This window comes from Falco biarmicus, chromosome 16, assembly GCF_023638135.1.
Source record: "Falco biarmicus isolate bFalBia1 chromosome 16, bFalBia1.pri, whole genome shotgun sequence".
Classification (NCBI taxonomy): Eukaryota; Metazoa; Chordata; class Aves; order Falconiformes; family Falconidae; genus Falco; species Falco biarmicus.
This window is the reverse complement of record NC_079303.1, coordinates 2,629,284-2,646,023: the sequence shown is the minus strand read 5'-3', so window position 1 is coordinate 2,646,023 and position 16,740 is coordinate 2,629,284. Positions and strand designations below refer to the sequence as shown.

The window sequence follows — 16,740 nt, the reverse complement described above, 5'->3', positions numbered from 1 at the left end:
TAGGTTCTGTGGTGTGATGGGGCTGTTTGTGCCGTGGTTTGGCTTTTTGTTTGGTTTCCCCAGCGGTACTTCCTCTGTGCGTATCTGCTTCCGCAGCGCTGGGGGTGGCAGAGGTGGAGGGCAAGTTGCCGCAGTCCGGGGCTGCAAAAGCCAGGCTGGCAGGATGAGTCCAGCCCTGCTCCCTCCTGCCCAGGCCTGGCTTTTGCTGGTTTTGGGGGCAGCTCTGGCTCATTCCTGAAGCCAGGATCTCCCACACTGTCCCCCGCCCCCAGCAAGGCTGAGGGGGAAGGAGAAGGAAGCAGCTCTTTGCTTCAAAACACCTCGCTCTGCTCTGGCTGCTGCAGGTACACACCATATGGAGGAAGCCGCCTGCTGCCACCGCAGCCCTCCCCGTCCCGTCCCCTGACGTCACCGTGGCAGGGTGACACCGTGGCTTGCTGGGTGCAGCACCCGGGGGAGGCTTTGCCAGCCACTGCCAGAAAGAGCCCTGATTTCGGTAGCACCGGCACCAAACGGCACCCCTGGCTGGGAAACCTGGCACCGGGACACCAGGTCTGGTATCGGATGTGTTTGAGGACAGGGACAGGAAGGTCCCCTCCCCGCTTATCTCTGCCGTCCCTCGCCAGGCTGCCGGGTGAAGCAGGATGAGCACGCCAACCAACGAGCCGGGCAACCCTGCCCATGCCACCTTCGAGAGGTTCCTGCGTGCCAGGGAGTGCCAGGAGGTGCTGGGCTGCTTCGGGGAGCTGTGCCAGCAGCTGGGGCTGCAGGGGCAGGGGGCTGCAGCTCTACCACGGCCTCAAGGCTGCCCTCAACTACTGGAGTGCCAAGGCCCTGTGGAGCAAGCTGGATAAGAAAGCCGGGCACAAGGACTATGACCAAGGCACAGCCTGTGCCAGCACTAAGGTACCGGGGACGCGGGGCACGGGGTTTGGGTCCCTCCTTGTCCCCAGGATGAGAGCATCCCTTGAGGCACCCTGGCCCCCAACCGCGGGAAGATGTGGGATGTGCCAGGTGGGAGGTTGATAGGGTTTAATGGGGCAGGGTGTTAATTAACACTGCTCCTCTCCCCGTGGTGTGATGCCACCTCGATGTCACCCAGCCAGCAGCATCCTTCCTCCTCCCAGCTGCTTCTTCCTGCGGACACCTCATGGGGGGCTGCAAAGGGGCAGAGGGACCGGCTAAGCTCTTTCTAGGGGACAGCAGCATGCCAGGTTAGGATGTACCCCTGGGGCTGGGGGTCCCTATTTCTGTCCCCCTGTCCCAGAGCTGGTGGCTTTGTTCCCCACTGCTGGTGTCCCGTTGTCCGCCCAGCCCTGCACAGGGGCTGCCAGGGGATCAGACCCATGTCCTGGTTTTCAGCCTGTTGCTGGTGACATCTCCCCCTGCCTGGGCTGCAGCCGGAGGGAGACGTGCCTGCCTTATCTCCCTGAGCCCTTTAATTGCTGCCATTACTCCTGAAGAAGGCAAGGTTCAGGCAGCTGGGGAGGCAGGAACGCCCCACAGAGCCCCCCCGCCCTCCCACTTTTCAGGCAGAGGCAGTGCTTGCAGCCTGGGGAAGAGGGGAATAGTGGGGAGGGCCAGATCCTGACCCAGGGATGCAGGGGGAAGCTGGCTGTGGCGGTGCTGAGCTCCCTGGGGATTTACCCAAACCCCTGTTTTTGGGGGGTGCCCGTCCCCTCGCAGTGCCTGGTGGTGGGGGCCGGCCCGTGCGGGCTGCGGGTGGCCATCGAGCTGGTGCTGCTGGGCGCCCGCGTGGTGCTGCTGGAGAAGCGGGACTCCTTCTCCCGCAACAACGTCCTGCACCTCTGGCCCTTCACCATCCACGACCTGCGGGCGCTGGGCGCCAAGAAGTTTTACGGGCAGTTCTGCACCGGCACGCTGGACCACATCAGTGAGTTTTGGGGTGGGGGTGGCAGGGCAAGCTCCGTACCCCCGGGGTGCCCCCACTTTGTGGAGCCAGGGAGCGGGGGTGCAGCCCTGAGCGCCCCTCTCCCTTCCCAGGTATCCGGCAGCTCCAGCTGATCCTGCTGAAGGTGGCTCTTCTCCTGGGGGTGGAGGTGCACATCAACGTGCAGTTCAAGGGGCTCACCCCCCCGGCGGGCAAGGCAGGTGGACAGGGTAAGGCATCACTGTGGGGTAGGTGGCATCCCTGGGGACAAGGGCAGGGCTGTGGGTGGCTGCTTTGAGCCCCCTGGTGCCTCTGCTAGCCCAGGGCATGCCCTTTGAGGGGGGGTGGGGGGTGAGATGTAATCCTCCCCCCTGCCAGAGCAGGTCCCAGCTGAGACCCAGCACACTGGTGACCGTCCCTCTCCCCACAGGTGGGTGGCGGGCTGTGCTGCAGCCCAGCTCCTCTCCCCTCAGCCACTACGAGTTCGACGTCCTCATCTCCGCTGGCGGTGGCAAATTTGTCCCCGAAGGTGACAGCAGTGGGTGCCTGCATCCCTGGGACTGGTATGGGGGGCCGGGTGGGGGCTCACGCCTCTCCCATCCCCCAGGGTTCAAGCGGAAGGAGACACGGGGGAAGTTGGCCATCGGCATCACCACCAACTTCATCAACCGGCACACCCGGGCTGAGGTGGAGGTGGCCGAGATCAGCGGCGTGGCCCGAATCTACAACCAGAAGTTCTTCCAAAATCTCTACAACAAAACAGGTGGGTGGTCCCAACCCCGGCGTAGGGGGGGGCTGGGGGTCCCTGTCCCCACCTGATGCAACTGGAGGCTCAGCCCTGGGATGTCCCCTGTGTGATGGGGTGCATGTCCCCGTGTGGTACCCCACTCCAGGGGACGTTTGGTGGCTGAAGCTGGTGCGGGGGCTCCTGGTGGCTCAGCTCAGCCCCTTCCCCATCCCCAGGCATCGATCTGGAAAACATCGTCTACTATAAGGATGACACCCACTATTTCGTCATGACGGCCAAGAAGCAGAGCCTGCTCAAGAAGGGCGTCATCCTGCAGGTGAGGAGGGCAGGATCCGGCCCCAGGGTCCCGTAGCAATCAGCAGCTGAAAGCCTGGAGGGTAGGATGCAGATCTGGGTGCTGGTTTGACCATGTACCCCTGGGATGGGGGTGGGGGTTCGGCGCCTGTCGCCTCTGCCGTGAACAAATCCTTTTGGGGGGGCTCACAGCCCCAAGCCTGGTGGCACAGCTTCACCCCAGAGCAGGCTGCACCCAGACTGGGGGGGCAAAGCCCCCCAGCCACAGCCCACCCAGCTTCACCCCATCCCTGCAGGACAAATCGGACATCGAGAGCCTCCTGTCCCCGGAGAACGTGAACCGAGATGCCCTCCTCAGCTACGCCAAAGAAGCCGCCAACTTCTCCACCAACTACTCCCTGCCCGACCTGGAGTTTGCCCTCAACCACCGGGACCTGCCAGACGTCGACATGTTCGACTTCACCTGCATGACGCGCTCGGAGAACGCGGCGCTGGTGCGGGAGCACAACGGCGCCCGCCTGCTCCTCGGGCTGGTGGGCGACTGCTTGGTGGAGGTGAGGGTCCTCCGTGCAGCACCGCTGTGTGCCTGTTTCCCCGCTCCCTGCAAGATACATCGCTTGCAATATATTCCCCTTTAGTAGGCGCTTCTCGCACCGGGCTGCCCGGTGCACCCCATCGCTGGGGGCAGTCTCCCCAAATCCCGGTAGTGGGATGCTTTGGTGGGGTTACCCCCTTCCCCAGCCCCCCTCCCCACCGATCTGGGGTGTGGGATGCTTTGGTGGGGTTACCCCCTTCCCCAGCCCCCCTCCCCACCGATCTGGGGTGTGGGATGCTTTGGTGGGGTTACCCCCTTCCCCAGCCCCCCTCCCCACCGATCTGGGGTGTGGGATGCTTTGGTGGGGTTATCCCTTTCTCCAGCCCCCCCTCCCCACCGATCTGGGGTGTGGGATGCTTTGGTGGGGTTACCCCCTTCCCCAGCCCCCCTCCCCACCGATCTGGGGTGTGGGATGCTTTGGTGGGGTTATCCCCTTCCCCAGCCCCCCTCCCCACCGATCTGGGGTGTGGGATGCTTTGGTGGGGTTACCCCCTTCCCCAGCCCCCCTCCCCACCGATCTGGGGTGTGGGATGCTTTGGTGGGGTTACCCCCTTCCCCAGCCCCCCTCCCCACCGATCTGGGGTGTGGGATGCTTTGGTGGGGTTACCCCCTTCCCCAGCCCCCCTCCCCACCGATCTGGGGTGTGGGATGCTTTGGTGGGGTTATCCCTTTCCCCAGCCCCCCCTCCCCACCGATCTGGGGTGTGGGATGCTTTGGTGGGGTTATCCCCTTCCCCAGCCCCCCCTCCCCACCGATTTGGGGTGTGGGATGCTTTGGTGGGGTTACCCCCTTCCCCAGCCCCCCTCCCCACCGATCTGGGGTGTGGGATGCTTTGGTGGGGTTACCCCCTTCCCCAGCCCCCCTCCCCACCGATCTGGGGTGTGGGATGCTTTGGTGGGGTTACCCCCTTCCCCAGCCCCCCTCCCCACCGATCTGGGGTGTGGGATGCTTTGGTGGGGTTACCCCCTTCCCCAGCCCCCCTCCCCACCGATCTGGGGTGTGGGATGCTTTGGTGGGGTTATCCCCTTCCCCAGCCCCCCCTCCCCACCGATTTGGGGTGTGGGATGCTTTGGTGGGGTTACCCCCTTCCCCAGCCCCCCCGGCGATCTGGGGTGTGTTCAGGGTGGAGGAGCAGCCCAGTTCCTCCCCAGATGCAGCCGTACCGGCTGGGGAGGAGACACCTGCACGTCCCACCGCCCTTCCCTGCTTTCATCCCTGGCCAAGCCCGGCAGCTCCCAGCCCCCTCCCAGCCCCCAGCTCCAGCTCTGCCTTTCCCTTCGCAGCCCTTCTGGCCGCTGGGCACCGGCGTGGCCAGGGGCTTCCTGGCCGCCTTCGACGCGGCGTGGATGGTGCGGCGGTGGGCAGCAGGGACCTCCCCGCTGGAGGTGCTGGCTGAGAGGTGGGTGTCCCCATCCCGCTGGGCTGATTCCGGAGAGGGCAAGGATGACCCCAGCCCTGTCCCTTGCATCCAGGGAGAGCATCTACCAGCTCCTCTCGCAGACCTCCCCGGACAACACCAACAAGAACATCAGCCAGTACAGCATCGACCCGGCCACACGCTACCCCAACATCAACCTGCAGTCCATCAAAGCCAGCCAGGTACCCAGCCCCCACCCCCCCGCTGGTCAGGGTGACACCAATTTGCTCTGGCCCCTGTCCCCAAAGGGTGTGAGGCTGAAGCTGTTGGTCCTCAGGACATTTAATGCGTTACCTGTTGTGGGTGTGGGTGGTTCCGGGGAGGTGTTGGGGGGGTCCGGGTGTCCCCCTTGCCGGGGCCAGCTCCCTGCCTGGTGCTGCTGGCACTGTGCAGGTGGTGACCTGTCACTGACATGTCCCCATCGGCAGGTCCGGGACCTCTACCTCGTGGGCATGGTGGAGGTGGACCATAAAAGGAAGAGTGACAACCGGCTCAGCACTGGTAGGAGCAGCTGGCCCTCCCCTGCCCCCCCTCCTCCCCCCCCCCCCCCCGGCAGCAGGACCCCCATTCCTCCCAGAGCCGCTCCTGCCCTGATTTTCCTCCCCGTCCCTCTTTTCTTGAGCCCTGGCCAGTGTCCAGCTGGCTGCCGCGCTCCTCCCAGCAGCGGCTGCATTTCCATCCTGGTGGCACCACTGGTTTCCGTTCCTTCTGCCCATGGCCCCCCAGCTGCCTTTTTTTTTTTGGGGGGGGGCTGTCCCCCTCCTTCTGGCCCACATTGATGCTGAGCCATGAAATATTGATATATACTTTATTAACCCATTTATTGAGCCTTGGGGGGGTGGAGGTGCATGAGGGGGGTCTTGGATCACTCCCATGGGATTCCTTCCCCACTAAAGCACTGATTCTGGGTGGGGGGAGGGGGCTGGCAGGGTGTCCTTTGCCGCTTTGGGATGGGGACATGTGTGCTGCCTCCCCAGCGGCCTCCGGAGACGCCTACGAAGAGCTGCTGAGCTGGTGCCAGGCCAGCACAGCCGGGTACCGCGGCGTGGGCCGTGACCAACTTCACCACCTCCTGGACCAGCGGCTTGGCCCTCTGCGCCCTCGTCCACCGCTTCCGTCCTGACCTGGTGTGAGTGCCCAGGACCCCCCTGGGACCCCCACCCTGTGGAGCCCACCCTGACAGCACCCGTGTCTCACCACAGGGACTTTAATGCCGTGGACCCCCAGGATTCCATCCAGACCCACCAGATGATGCTGGACATGGCAGAGCAGGAGCTGGGTATCCAGCCCGTCCTCTCCAGCATCGAGATGGCCACCATGACAGAGCCCAACCGCCTGGGGCTCATCACCTACCTCAGCCAGTTTTATGAAGCTTTCAAGACCACTCCAGGTGTGAGATTTTGGGGGGGTTTCTCCCATCCCAAGCCCCACCAGGGCTGGCTGGGTGCCCCCTCCTCTGTAGGGTGGGCCCCACCATCATGGCCATGTCCCCTCTGTGCAGAGGCAGAGGAGATCAGCAAGAAGCCGCTTTCTCCCCGTGGCACACGAGGGGCCATCCTCTTCCTCAGCAAGCTGCAGAAGAGCCGGCACCTGACACACAAGCGTGCCCAGGTGAGGGATCCCCACCCAGCCACTTGTGACACCCCCAAAACCACGTCCCCCTCTCCATCCCGCTTTGCATTTGCAGGACAGTGCCCAGAAGGATGCTGAGGCCAAGAGGATCCGCAGGGATGCTGAGGTGGGTCTGCCCCGGCTGCCTCCAGGGATGCTCTCTGGGGTGCATCTTGTCCCGGGGGGAGAGTGGGGGGCTGACCCTCCCCTTGGGTTGCTCGTAGCTGGACACGGGGCTGGATGGAGACACTCCAGACGGTGCCCATGAGCTGCTGCAAACCACCATGATGGATCCAGGGCAGGTTGGTCCTCGTGTCACCCCAGGGGGGTGGTGGGGGGCCCAGGTCTGGGCAGGTGGGCGCTTGGGGGGCACCAGCAGCTGGTGGGACCGAGCCAGGGGCTGGGACTGGGGCTGCGCAAGCAAACGCCCACGGGCTCCCGGCTCCTCCCTGCCTGTTTCCTGACCTAACTGGTTTTCTGGAGCCAAGACTTGCCGCTCCCTTGCTGGTGCCAGCAAACCCGTCCCGAGCGCCCAGACCCACCTCTGCAAGAAGGAAAAAGTCCCCCCTGAGCCCCCTGGGCTGCTGGCAAAGCCCTGGGCAGGGGTGGGGGCCAGCACCCCGGTGCCACCCCAGCCTGTTCTCTCCGCCCTCAGCCATCAGCCCGTGGGGAGAGCAGTGACGCCTGCTACTTCTGCGGCCGCCGCGTCTACATCCTGGAGCGAGCCAGCGCCGAGGGACGCTTCTTCCACCGCGGCTGCTTCCAGTGCCGGCAGTGCGGGGCCACCCTGCGCCTGGGCGACTACGCCTTCGACGAGGAGGACGGTGAGGCAGGTTTTGGGGAGAGGGGATGCTCGGGGGCAAGGCTTCGCCACCTTGCAGGTCATCACATGGGTTTGGGGCCCCCTCAGGTCATTTTTACTGCTCGCTTCACTACCCCACTCCATCCAGCATGGAGCTGCAGCAGGAGGGGCCCCCGGCGCTGCCCAATGGGGTAAGTCACTAAATGCCTGTAGATGATGGAGGCAAAGCAGAAGGTGGAGGGGGATGCTCTGGCACGGCCCCGTGCTGCATCACCCCTCCGCTGCTGGCTCTGCCCTAGGATGCCGCTGCTGCCCACCTGCCCTTGGATGCTGGGAGCCCATGTGTGTCCCCCAAGGAGGGGGCACCCTGTCCCCTGCAGCCCCCACCAGCAGCCCCACAGCTGGAGGAAGAGCCTGGGGCAGTGGAGGATGGTGATGACTCGGAAGAGCAAGAGCTGCTGGCACAGCACGAGGGAGATGTGAGGGATGAGGAGGGGTCCCAAAGCGGAGCCCCAAGGGGCGGTGGAGGAGGGTGAGGAGAGCCGGGGCAGGAGGAAGATCGTCCTCACGCCGCTGGAGAAGCTCAAACTGTCCACGCTGACCCTCACCGGTGAAGCAGAGCCTGAGCCACCACCCAAGCCAGCTCGTAGGTGGCTCCAAGCACCCAAGGCCCTCCCTTCCCTGTGGCAGGGACAAGGTGCCTGGGAGGAGGAGGAGGAGGAGGAGGAGGAGGAGGAGGAGGAGGAGGAGAGGCGGCGGGAATGGCCATGGAGGAAGGTAGGTGGCAACAAGCTGGAGCCTCTGGCCAAGCAGGGCTCTGGGTCCCTCTGGTACCATGACATCCCCCACGTTTTGCTCGTGAGGCACTGGCCCAAAATGGCTCTTTTTTTGGGGGGCAGATTTGGAGGGCGACAGCGAGGAGGAGAAGGAAGAGGAGGAGGAGGAAGGCACAGACCTTGGCATCGTGGCAGAGCTGGTGAGTGCTTTCCCCAAGCAGCACTGGCCCCACCAGCCGGGGTGCTGGCTGGGGCTCCTGCTGGGACAGGCGGTGCCCAGCGCAGGGACTGACCCCCTGCCCGTGTCACTGTCCCCTCACAGGGCCTGGACCTGGGGGAAGAGGAGAAATATCCCACCTGGAAGCGCACACTGACCCGCCGGGCCAGGGAAGCTCAGATGAAGCGGGTTCTGCAAAGCCCAGGTAGCCCTATGGGGCAGAGCCAGGTCCCCAGCCTGGCACCGTCCCCCTCCATCCTGCTGCTGGTAGCCACAAGCCAGGAGGTGCTGGCCCACAGGTGAGCTCTGCCTTTCCCTCACAGACCATCCAGAGGCGGCTGGAGGAGATCGAGGTGACATTCCGGGAGCTGGAGCAGCAGGGCATCAAGCTGGAGAAGTTACTCCGGAATGAGGACGGTAAGGCCAGGCTTGATGGGGCATTGTCACCCCAGTGACCGGGGGGGGCTCTGCACACCCCCTCACGCCCCTCGTGCCCTGCAGGCACCCCGACCGACCAGAAGACGCAGTGGATGAACCAGCTGCTGTACCTGGTCCAGCAGAAGAACAGCCTGATGTCCGAGGAGTCAGACCTCATGATCAGGTAAGATTGGGGGGGGTGAGGGATGCTGCCTGGCTGGCATGGGGGCTCAGCTCACCCCAGCCCCCCCCCCTCCCCTCCCTGCAGTGTGCAGGAGCTGAAGCTGGAGGAGCAGCAGTGGCAGCTTGACCAGAAGCTCCGGTGCTACATGAACAAGGGAGGGTGAGTGCCAGCACATGCTGCGGGTGATCCCCGTGCACAGCGCAGGGGAGTGGGGCCAGGGCTGTGACCCCCCCCCGGCCCTGCTCCAGCCCCCTGCTCCCACAGAATCCCTGAAGACACCTGCGGATCGCGTGGCCGAGAAGGAGATCCTGGCACAGCTGCTGGAGGTGGTGAACAAACGCAACAACGTCCTCATCCACATCCAGGATGAGAAGCGGCTCAGTGAGATGCGGGCCTGATCCTTGTGGCCCCAGGACCCACCAGTTCCTCCCTGGGGGGGGACAGGAGTGGTGTGCTGTCCGTCCCCCCCGCCGCCAGCTGAGCATCACCCTGAGCTGCCTCTGAAGGTGGTGATGCCTCAGCACCAGCGACGAATCCAGCTCCCTGCTTGCCGAAGCCTGCCGTGGAGGGGCCAGACCCGCTGGTGGACGTCCGTGTTGGGAGATACCGAGGAGCACCCTGGTTTTGGGGTGCAGAGAGGGCGTCCCCGCGCTTGGCTGGATTGCCTTTGCCTTGTGCTTGCTTGAAAACGAGATTTGCAGCGGGCTACGAAACAGGGGGGCTGCGGCGGCTCTGCCTGGGCTTTGCTACAGGAGGAAGAAGCCCCATGGGGAAGCGCCGTGTCACCCAGGGCAGGAGGTCCCACAGCCATCACCCTTCCAAGGGGACACTGCCCGGAGGCTCGGCTGGGGCATTGAAAGCATTTTGGCCCAGCAGAGCCCCTCGTGCTCGAGCTGAGGTTGCCTCGGGAGAGGTGGCTCATCGCTCTCTGCCCAGCGCTGTGTCCTGGGCGCCGAAGGGCTTTGCTCCCAGCAGCAAGGATGTGACCGTGGCCACTGCAGGCAGGTCACAGCGGAGATGCCAAATGTGGAGGGGCAGTGTCAGGAGTAGCCCCTGGAAGGCACTCAGGGACATCCATCAAGCCGGGGCCATCTATGCTAACCCAGGGCATCCATCTGCGCCTAGGACCTTCCACCTCTTCCAGGAGCATCCATCCTAACCCAGGGCATCCACGTCGTCCAGGGACATCTGGCTCTGCAAGTGGGGCCAGTGACAGATGGGGCTGATCCCACCACAGGTGCCACATCCACACTGTCCCCAGCAGCTGTAGGAACCCAGGGTCAGACCCCCCCTGCAAGGCCCCCCGGGCCAGGGAAGGGGCTTTTTGTCCAGCACCTCCCCCAGGGGATTGTGCCCAGGGCCCTCACTGTGTGACATCAAGGACAAGGGACACTGGTGGCCATGTCCTTGCCCCTTTGGGGTTTCTCCTGCTTGGCAATGCCCCACTGGCCTTTGTAGGGACCTCTCAGACCTCCTGGAGCCCTGGTTGTTGTGGGGTAGCCTCCACGGCCAAATGGTGCTTATGGCAGCTCAGCTGTGTCGGGCAGGGGGCTCCTCTGTTAGCAATACCCCCCCTGCGTTCAGCCTCGTCCCATCTCCCCCCCCCCCAGTGCCTCCATCCTCCTCCTTGTGTCTGTACCAGCCCATCCATCCTGCTGCAAGCCCCCTTCCCTTCGAATAAAGCCTCCCCAGCCCGGCACCAAGGGCTAAAATACCATCTTTTATTTTCTATTTTCTATTCGACTCAAAGCTGGTTGCTGGAGCAGCCGCCAGCTCTCACTGGGAGCCCCCACGGCTGCCCCAGGCAAGGGGAGGGCTCAGCCTCACGAGCCCCCCAGCCATGCCAGCAGGTCCCTCCAGGTAGAAAGGGTGTTTTAAAAAAACCCAGCAATTAAAACCCACCTCCGTGGTTCCCATGGGGGTCAATATGCAACAAATCTACCCCCAAAATCTTGATTTTACGCAGAGGCGGCTGTCAAACCCGTGCTACCGAGCTGGCCGCAGTGCTGCTCACCTAAAACCAGACGTCAACTAGAAAAAGGGACTGAAAGGGGCCAGGATGGGCCAGGGGACATCGTGGGACACTCACAGCCCCGGCTCAGCCATCACTGAGCCGCTCCTGCAGCACCCGCAGCGCCATCCGCATCTGCTCCTCGGTGCCCTGCAGCATCTTCACCTCCATGGTGTGGAAGAGGTGGAGGCCGGTGGAGAGGAGGAGGACGCCGATGGCGAGGAAGGCCAGCAGGGAGAAGGAGAGCTTGGGGAAGGGCTGCCCAGCAGCCAGCCCCGCCAGCACACCCAGCGCGGCCACTGCCTGCAGCAGCAGCAGCAGCAGGGCCAGCACGGCCATCCTGCCCGTGGAGTACCGCTGCCGCTGCGCTGCCCGCAGCCCCACGCCCACCTCCGTCCGTGCCTCCGTCACTACGTCCAGCAGCGTCAGCTCTGTGGGGAGACAGGGGCAGCTCAGCAGGGACCCCCCGCCCCAATACCCCTTTTTCTCCCCATCCCCACCACTGTGCCCTGCCCGTGCGCCTCTCCACATGCAGCACCCCAAGGGATGCCCTAAGCAAGGGGAAAACATCCCCAAAAGCTCCCATCCAGCTCCACCAGTCCACCCCCCAGCCCTCCCGGCACATGGGGGACCCCAGCAGCACCCCACCACCTCACCAGCTGCGCCGAGGCTGGCACCCACAGCCTGTCCCTGCCTCTGGATGTGCAGCGTTGCCATCACAGCTTCGTGGTCCGAGAAGGGGATGTCCATGCCCGGGGCTGTCCCCGTGGTGGTCTTCAGCTCTTCGCACTTCACCGTGAAGCCGGAGATGGCCTGGGGGAGGGGACAGGGGGGTCATGAGGGTGCCTCCCCCCGTGCCACCCACAGCTGGTGGCCGAGGCCCGTCCCCCCCCCCCCTTACCTTGTAGAGGATGTAGTCGATGCGGATGCCCAGCGGGAAGGGCAGCAGCTCTGCCTTGACGGTGAAGCAGTTGTTGGGGACAAGGGTGCAGCCGTCCTCACAGCCCTGAGACCAAGCACCTGGGTGGGTGGGGGGCTCTTGGCACGCCGCAGGACCCTGCTCGCCCCCTGCCCCTCACCTCAAAGCGTGTGGCCTCAGCAAAGGCATCCCGCAGCCCCGTCCAGCCGCGCAGCAGCCGGATGCCCACGTCTTCGGGGTGCATGTTGAGGTCCCCTCCCAGCAGCACCACATCGGCCGCCTTTGAGGTGTGTCTGTGGCGACAGGGACAGCTAGCTCCCTTCCCCACCCTGCCCCGCACCGGACTGGGGTGACTGGGACCCCCCTCCCTGTGCTCCCCAGCCTTACTCCTGACTGGGACTGGTGCAACGGGGAGTTCTCTGCAGTGCAAGCCCCAGGGGCAGGGGTGACCACACACGCTCTGGGGACCTGCCGGAGGGGGACCCTGTGGGACACCCCGTGGCTGCTCACCGGATGAACTGGGCCAGCTCCCAGGCCTGCACCAGGCGGTGGGGCAGGTAGGCGTCCTTCTCCCGGCAGTATTCGGCATGCAGCTGGCAAGAAGGGGGGGGGGGGGGGAGGGGGGGCAAAGCAGCCATGACCCCCATGCTGGCACCTGCCCTGCTCCTAGGCTCCCTGCAAACCCACCCCAGCCCCTCTAGACGGTCCCTTGGGGGTCTGGCCGACCCCTCAGTCTTCATCAGCCTGAGATGCTCACCCCACTGCACGGCCAAGTTGTGGGTCCCTGTCCTCCCCGCCACCCCAGCCCCCCTCCAGAGCAGTATTTCATTAAACAGCCCCAGGAGAGATGGCGCAGAGCAGTGCTTAAAGCAAGGGGACAGCAAAGGAGGGGTACGGCCACTTGTCCCCCCCCTCCCCATCATCCCCATGCCCCCCCCCGCCCCCAGTGCCAGGTCCTTCCCTGGGGCACTCACGTGGGTGACGTAGACGTTGAAGATAATCCCGGAGATCTTAATGATGACGAGCCCAACGGACTTGCCGCAGAACCAGTCCCCGTGCTGGAGCTGCCGGAGGGGCAGAGGAGCAGGCAAGGGCCGGTGAGGCTCCGTGGGGCAGGACACCGCAGCACCACGTGCCCCCCGCCCCACTCACCATGTAGGGGTACCCGTTCAGCGAGTACTGGTAGAGGAGGGTGTCCAGGATGGGGAACTTGGAGAAGACGCAGAGGCCGCTACCGATCACCCCCGCTGCGGGAGGCGGAAAGCACAGTGAGGACGCATGGTGCCCCCAACCTCTGCCGCCCCCCAGCCCCGTGTCCCGCTGTGCTCCCATGAGCATCCCACCCTCCAGGCACGGTGACAGAGGTGACCTACAGCACCCGCACTCATCTCCCCATGGGACAAACACCGAGGATGGGGCACAGCCCTGCTACTGCCCCACGGGCATCCCCGGGGGGGCTGGCCTGGCCCCTCTCACCTGCGGAAGTAGTGGGAGAAGGGGGTAGCAGCCTCCCAGCTTCGCCTTCAGGTCACTGTAGTCCCGCTCGCTCCACACCTGGAGAACAGTGGGATGGGCTGAGAACGGGCGCGCTCGGCTCATCTCCCGGGCTGGGAACCGGTGCGCTCGACTCATCTCCCGGGCTGAGAACGGGCGCGCTCGGCTCATCTCCCGGGCTGAGAACGGGCGCGCTCGGCTCATCTCCCGGGCTGGGAACCGGTGCGCTCGGCTCATCTCCCGGGCTGAGAACGGGCGCGCTCGGCTCATCTCCCGGGCTGGGAACCGGTGCGCTCGGCTCATCTCCCGGGCTGGGAACGGGCGCGCTCGGCTCATCTCCCGGGCTGAGAACGGGCGCGCTCGGCTCATCTCCCGGGCTGGGAACCGGTGCGCTCGACTCATCTCCCGGGCTGAGAACGGGCACGCTCGGCTCATCTCCCGGGCTGAGAACGGGGCACGCTCGGCTCATCTCCCGGGCTGAGAACGGGCACGCTCGGCTCATCTCCCGGGCTGGGAACCGGCGCGCTCGGCTCGCGGCTGCTCTCACCTCCTGGAGAAGCACCAGGTCGAAGCCCTCCTGGCGCAGCGTGTCCCCGATGAGCCGGACACGCTCCTGCCGCCGTTTGCTCAGGTAGCGGATGGCCCTGCCCAAGAGGGGTGGGGGTCACAGCTTGGGGGGACAGGGTGATGTCAGCGCACGCCAGGACCCAAAATGGGGGAGAGTGGGCCCCAGTACTGGTACAGCCGGGATGCAGACTGGGGGAGATGGGAAGGGGAAAGGGCCATGTGGGGACATGGGGACATGCAGGGAGGCTGTTTGGGGACAGCTCGTCCTGCCTGCAGAACCCAGGCAGCTCATCCCTGGTGGGGGTGCAAATGGGGGACCCGTCTCCGGGGGGAGCAGGCACAGAGAGGAGGGGGGGCACCACCCAGCCAGGCACCTCGGGACCCTCTGGTGCTGGGAGAGTGGTGTGACCCCGAAACGAAGGGGACACAAAGGTGACCCCAAGGTGGGACCCCTCTCCCGGGGCAGGTGCCCCCATACCCACCCATGCAGCACCGGCGAACTCGGGACTCACCAGCAGTTGAGGTCGAAGACGCGGAGCCGCAGGGTGGGATCTGCCTCCATCGCTCACAGGGGGCCGGGGGGCAGCGCCGGGCAGGGGGGGTCCTGCAGGGAGCAGGTGGGGGTGACAGCCCCGGGGAGCCAGGCAGCCCCGGCGAGGCAAAGGCCGGCAGGGAGGAGCGCTGGAGGAGCTCACACCGTCCCCTCCTCTCCCACCCACAAGACCCCCATCCCAAACCCCAGTTTGCCCTCAGGGACCCACGGACCCCAGCCCCACGGGTGGGCCCTGCACCCCGCGGACAGGCAGGGATGGGGTGCAGGGCTCACAGCCTCTGTCAGCGAGTTGTGATCCTGGGTGGACTTTAACCCGGGTTCCAGAGCAGGGCAGAGGGGTGCGGGCAGCGGAGGGCAGGCAGAAGGGGGCAGGCAGCAGGTACGGGCAGGCAGCAGGTACGGGCAGCAGGTGGGGGTAGGCAGCAGGGGAGCAGGGCGGAGAGGGAAGCAGGCAGCGGGGGGAGCAGGCAGCGGGGTCCCGCAGCGGGGTACAGGCAGCCGGCACAGGCAGCCGGGCTCTGCCCGGGCGGGGTTACCGAGCGGCTCATCCCGTCCCTGCGCCGCGCTAACACCCGCGTGTCCCCCCGTGTCCCGCCGGGGCCCGTTGCCCACCCCGGGCGCGCCCCCTCCCAGCTCCCCGCGGGACCGGGAGCGCAGCGGGCGCGGGGCCGGGCCGGGAGCGCGGAGCAACAGGCGGAACCGGGGGAGGGAGCGGGCAACAGGCGGGGGGCGCGGAGCCATCGGCGGGGCCGGCAGCGGAGCGGGAGCGGATTGGGACCGGGACGGGACCGGGACGGGACGGGGAGCGGAGCGGACCTGGCGCGGGCCGGAGCAGCGCGGGGCCGCGGGACTACGCGTCCCGGCAGGCAGCGGAGCGGCGCGGAAGGGGCCGGGGCGGGACGGACGGGACGGGACGGGAAGGGGCCGGCGCGGGAGGCGGGGCGGCGGGGCGGGGGGCGGGGCGGGGGGCGGGGCGGGGGGGTGCCGGGGGGCGGGGCGGACGGGGACGGGGCAGATGGGGGGGGGGGCGTCGGGCCCGGGAGGAGGGGCGGGGGGTGCCGGGGGGCGGGGCGGGGGACGGGGCGGGGCGGCCGGGCCTGGGAGGCGGGGCGGGGGGACTGGGGCAGATGGGGGGGCGCCGGGCCCGGGAGGCGTGGCGAGGCGGGGGCGGGGGGCGGGGCCCATGCGGTGGGGCGGGGAGATTGGGCCCGGGAGGCGGGGCAGGAGCGCGGGGCGCGGGGGGCGGGGGCCCGGATGGCGGGGCGGGGGGGTGTCGGGCGGGCCGGGCGGGGCGGGGTCCCGCGGGCGTTGCACGGGGATAGCGGCGGGCGGGGGGGCCTCACTCGGCTCTTTCCCTGGGGCTGGGGGTGCCCATTCACACCCCCCCACTCCCCCCACACCCCCCCCGCGGGACACCCCAGCAGCTCCCCCCCCTCCAGGCTCCCCCCAGCACCTCGGAGGCCTGTGGCACCCGCCCCCGGAGCCCACCCCCCCGGGACACCCTCCCGGTCACCCCGGAGCATGCCGCGGCCCGCGGACACTGCCTGCTCCCCGCTCCTGCTGCTTCCCCATCCCGGTCGGGCCCGGACTGGGAAGGGCGGCAGTTGACGATACTGGGACCAGCTCTCCCGCTCCAAGGCCGCCTCCTTCCCGGCCCAGCCCCCACACGTCCCGCATCCCGCTCCGGGGGCAGCGGTGGCCTCGGCAGTGACTGGTACCCAGGGACAGCAGTGATGCTCACGGCGCCGAGTTCCCTTTTTGGATCCTGCGCGTGTTTTGTTGCCTTTCCCAGCGCATGATCCAGGCTGGATTAGCTCCACAGGGAGCCTGAGTAGAAACAAGTCTGTCGGCTGCCTTAATGCCATGCGGGATCCCCTTAATGCCATGCGGGATCCCCTTAGTGCCATGCGGGATCTCCCCAGCCATGTCGTGGAGCAGGGGAGGGGGTGGCAGCAGGAGGAGTGGGGCTGCAGGTCCCTCCACTGCCTTTGGGGACATCATCCCATTCGGAGGGACAGCAGCAGGACGGAGGTTTGCCGGGCTGGATAGCCGTGGGAGCAGGATTTGTGCATCACTGATAAAGCAGCTGAGCCTGGAGGTGCTGGGATGTGCAGAGCCGTTGGCCCTAATGGCATCGGGGTTTGGCCACCGGCTCTGCCCTCGGGGCCATGGGAACGGGCACCTAAATACGGCGGTCTGACTTGCAGAAAGGGGGAAAAGGGTGTTAAAACCTGTCTCTGGGTG

General features: G+C 66.3%; 2 protein-coding genes across 2 annotated transcripts; one reads left to right on the top strand and one right to left on the bottom strand.

Moving 5' to 3' along the window:
* The first annotated feature begins 412 nt into the window (after positions 1–412).
* On the top strand, positions 413–10,667 carry MICAL1 (microtubule associated monooxygenase, calponin and LIM domain containing 1). Its single transcript, XM_056362053.1, is given in 29 exon segments — positions 413–552; positions 627–776; positions 778–906; positions 1,687–1,894; positions 2,005–2,121; positions 2,322–2,420; positions 2,499–2,654; positions 2,855–2,955; positions 3,230–3,487; positions 4,812–4,927; positions 5,001–5,127; positions 5,374–5,446; positions 5,923–5,993; positions 5,995–6,074; positions 6,148–6,335; positions 6,447–6,556; positions 6,633–6,683; positions 6,781–6,858; positions 7,212–7,380; positions 7,467–7,549; positions 7,658–7,852; positions 7,854–8,113; positions 8,274–8,334; positions 8,457–8,540; positions 8,542–8,556; positions 8,675–8,768; positions 8,853–8,952; positions 9,037–9,115; positions 9,201–10,667. Coding segments are annotated over 28 exon segments (3,384 nt in total). The 5' UTR covers positions 413–552; positions 627–644; the 3' UTR covers positions 9,351–10,667.
* Positions 10,652–14,830, bottom strand: SMPD2 (sphingomyelin phosphodiesterase 2). The gene is given in 11 exon segments (XM_056362055.1): positions 10,652–11,394; positions 11,620–11,776; positions 11,865–11,969; positions 12,043–12,175; positions 12,393–12,475; positions 12,857–12,946; positions 13,035–13,131; positions 13,362–13,381; positions 13,383–13,436; positions 13,924–14,020; positions 14,456–14,830. Coding segments are annotated over 11 exon segments (1,230 nt in total). The 5' UTR covers positions 14,506–14,830; the 3' UTR covers positions 10,652–11,050.
* Positions 14,831–16,740: the final 1,910 nt, after the last annotated feature.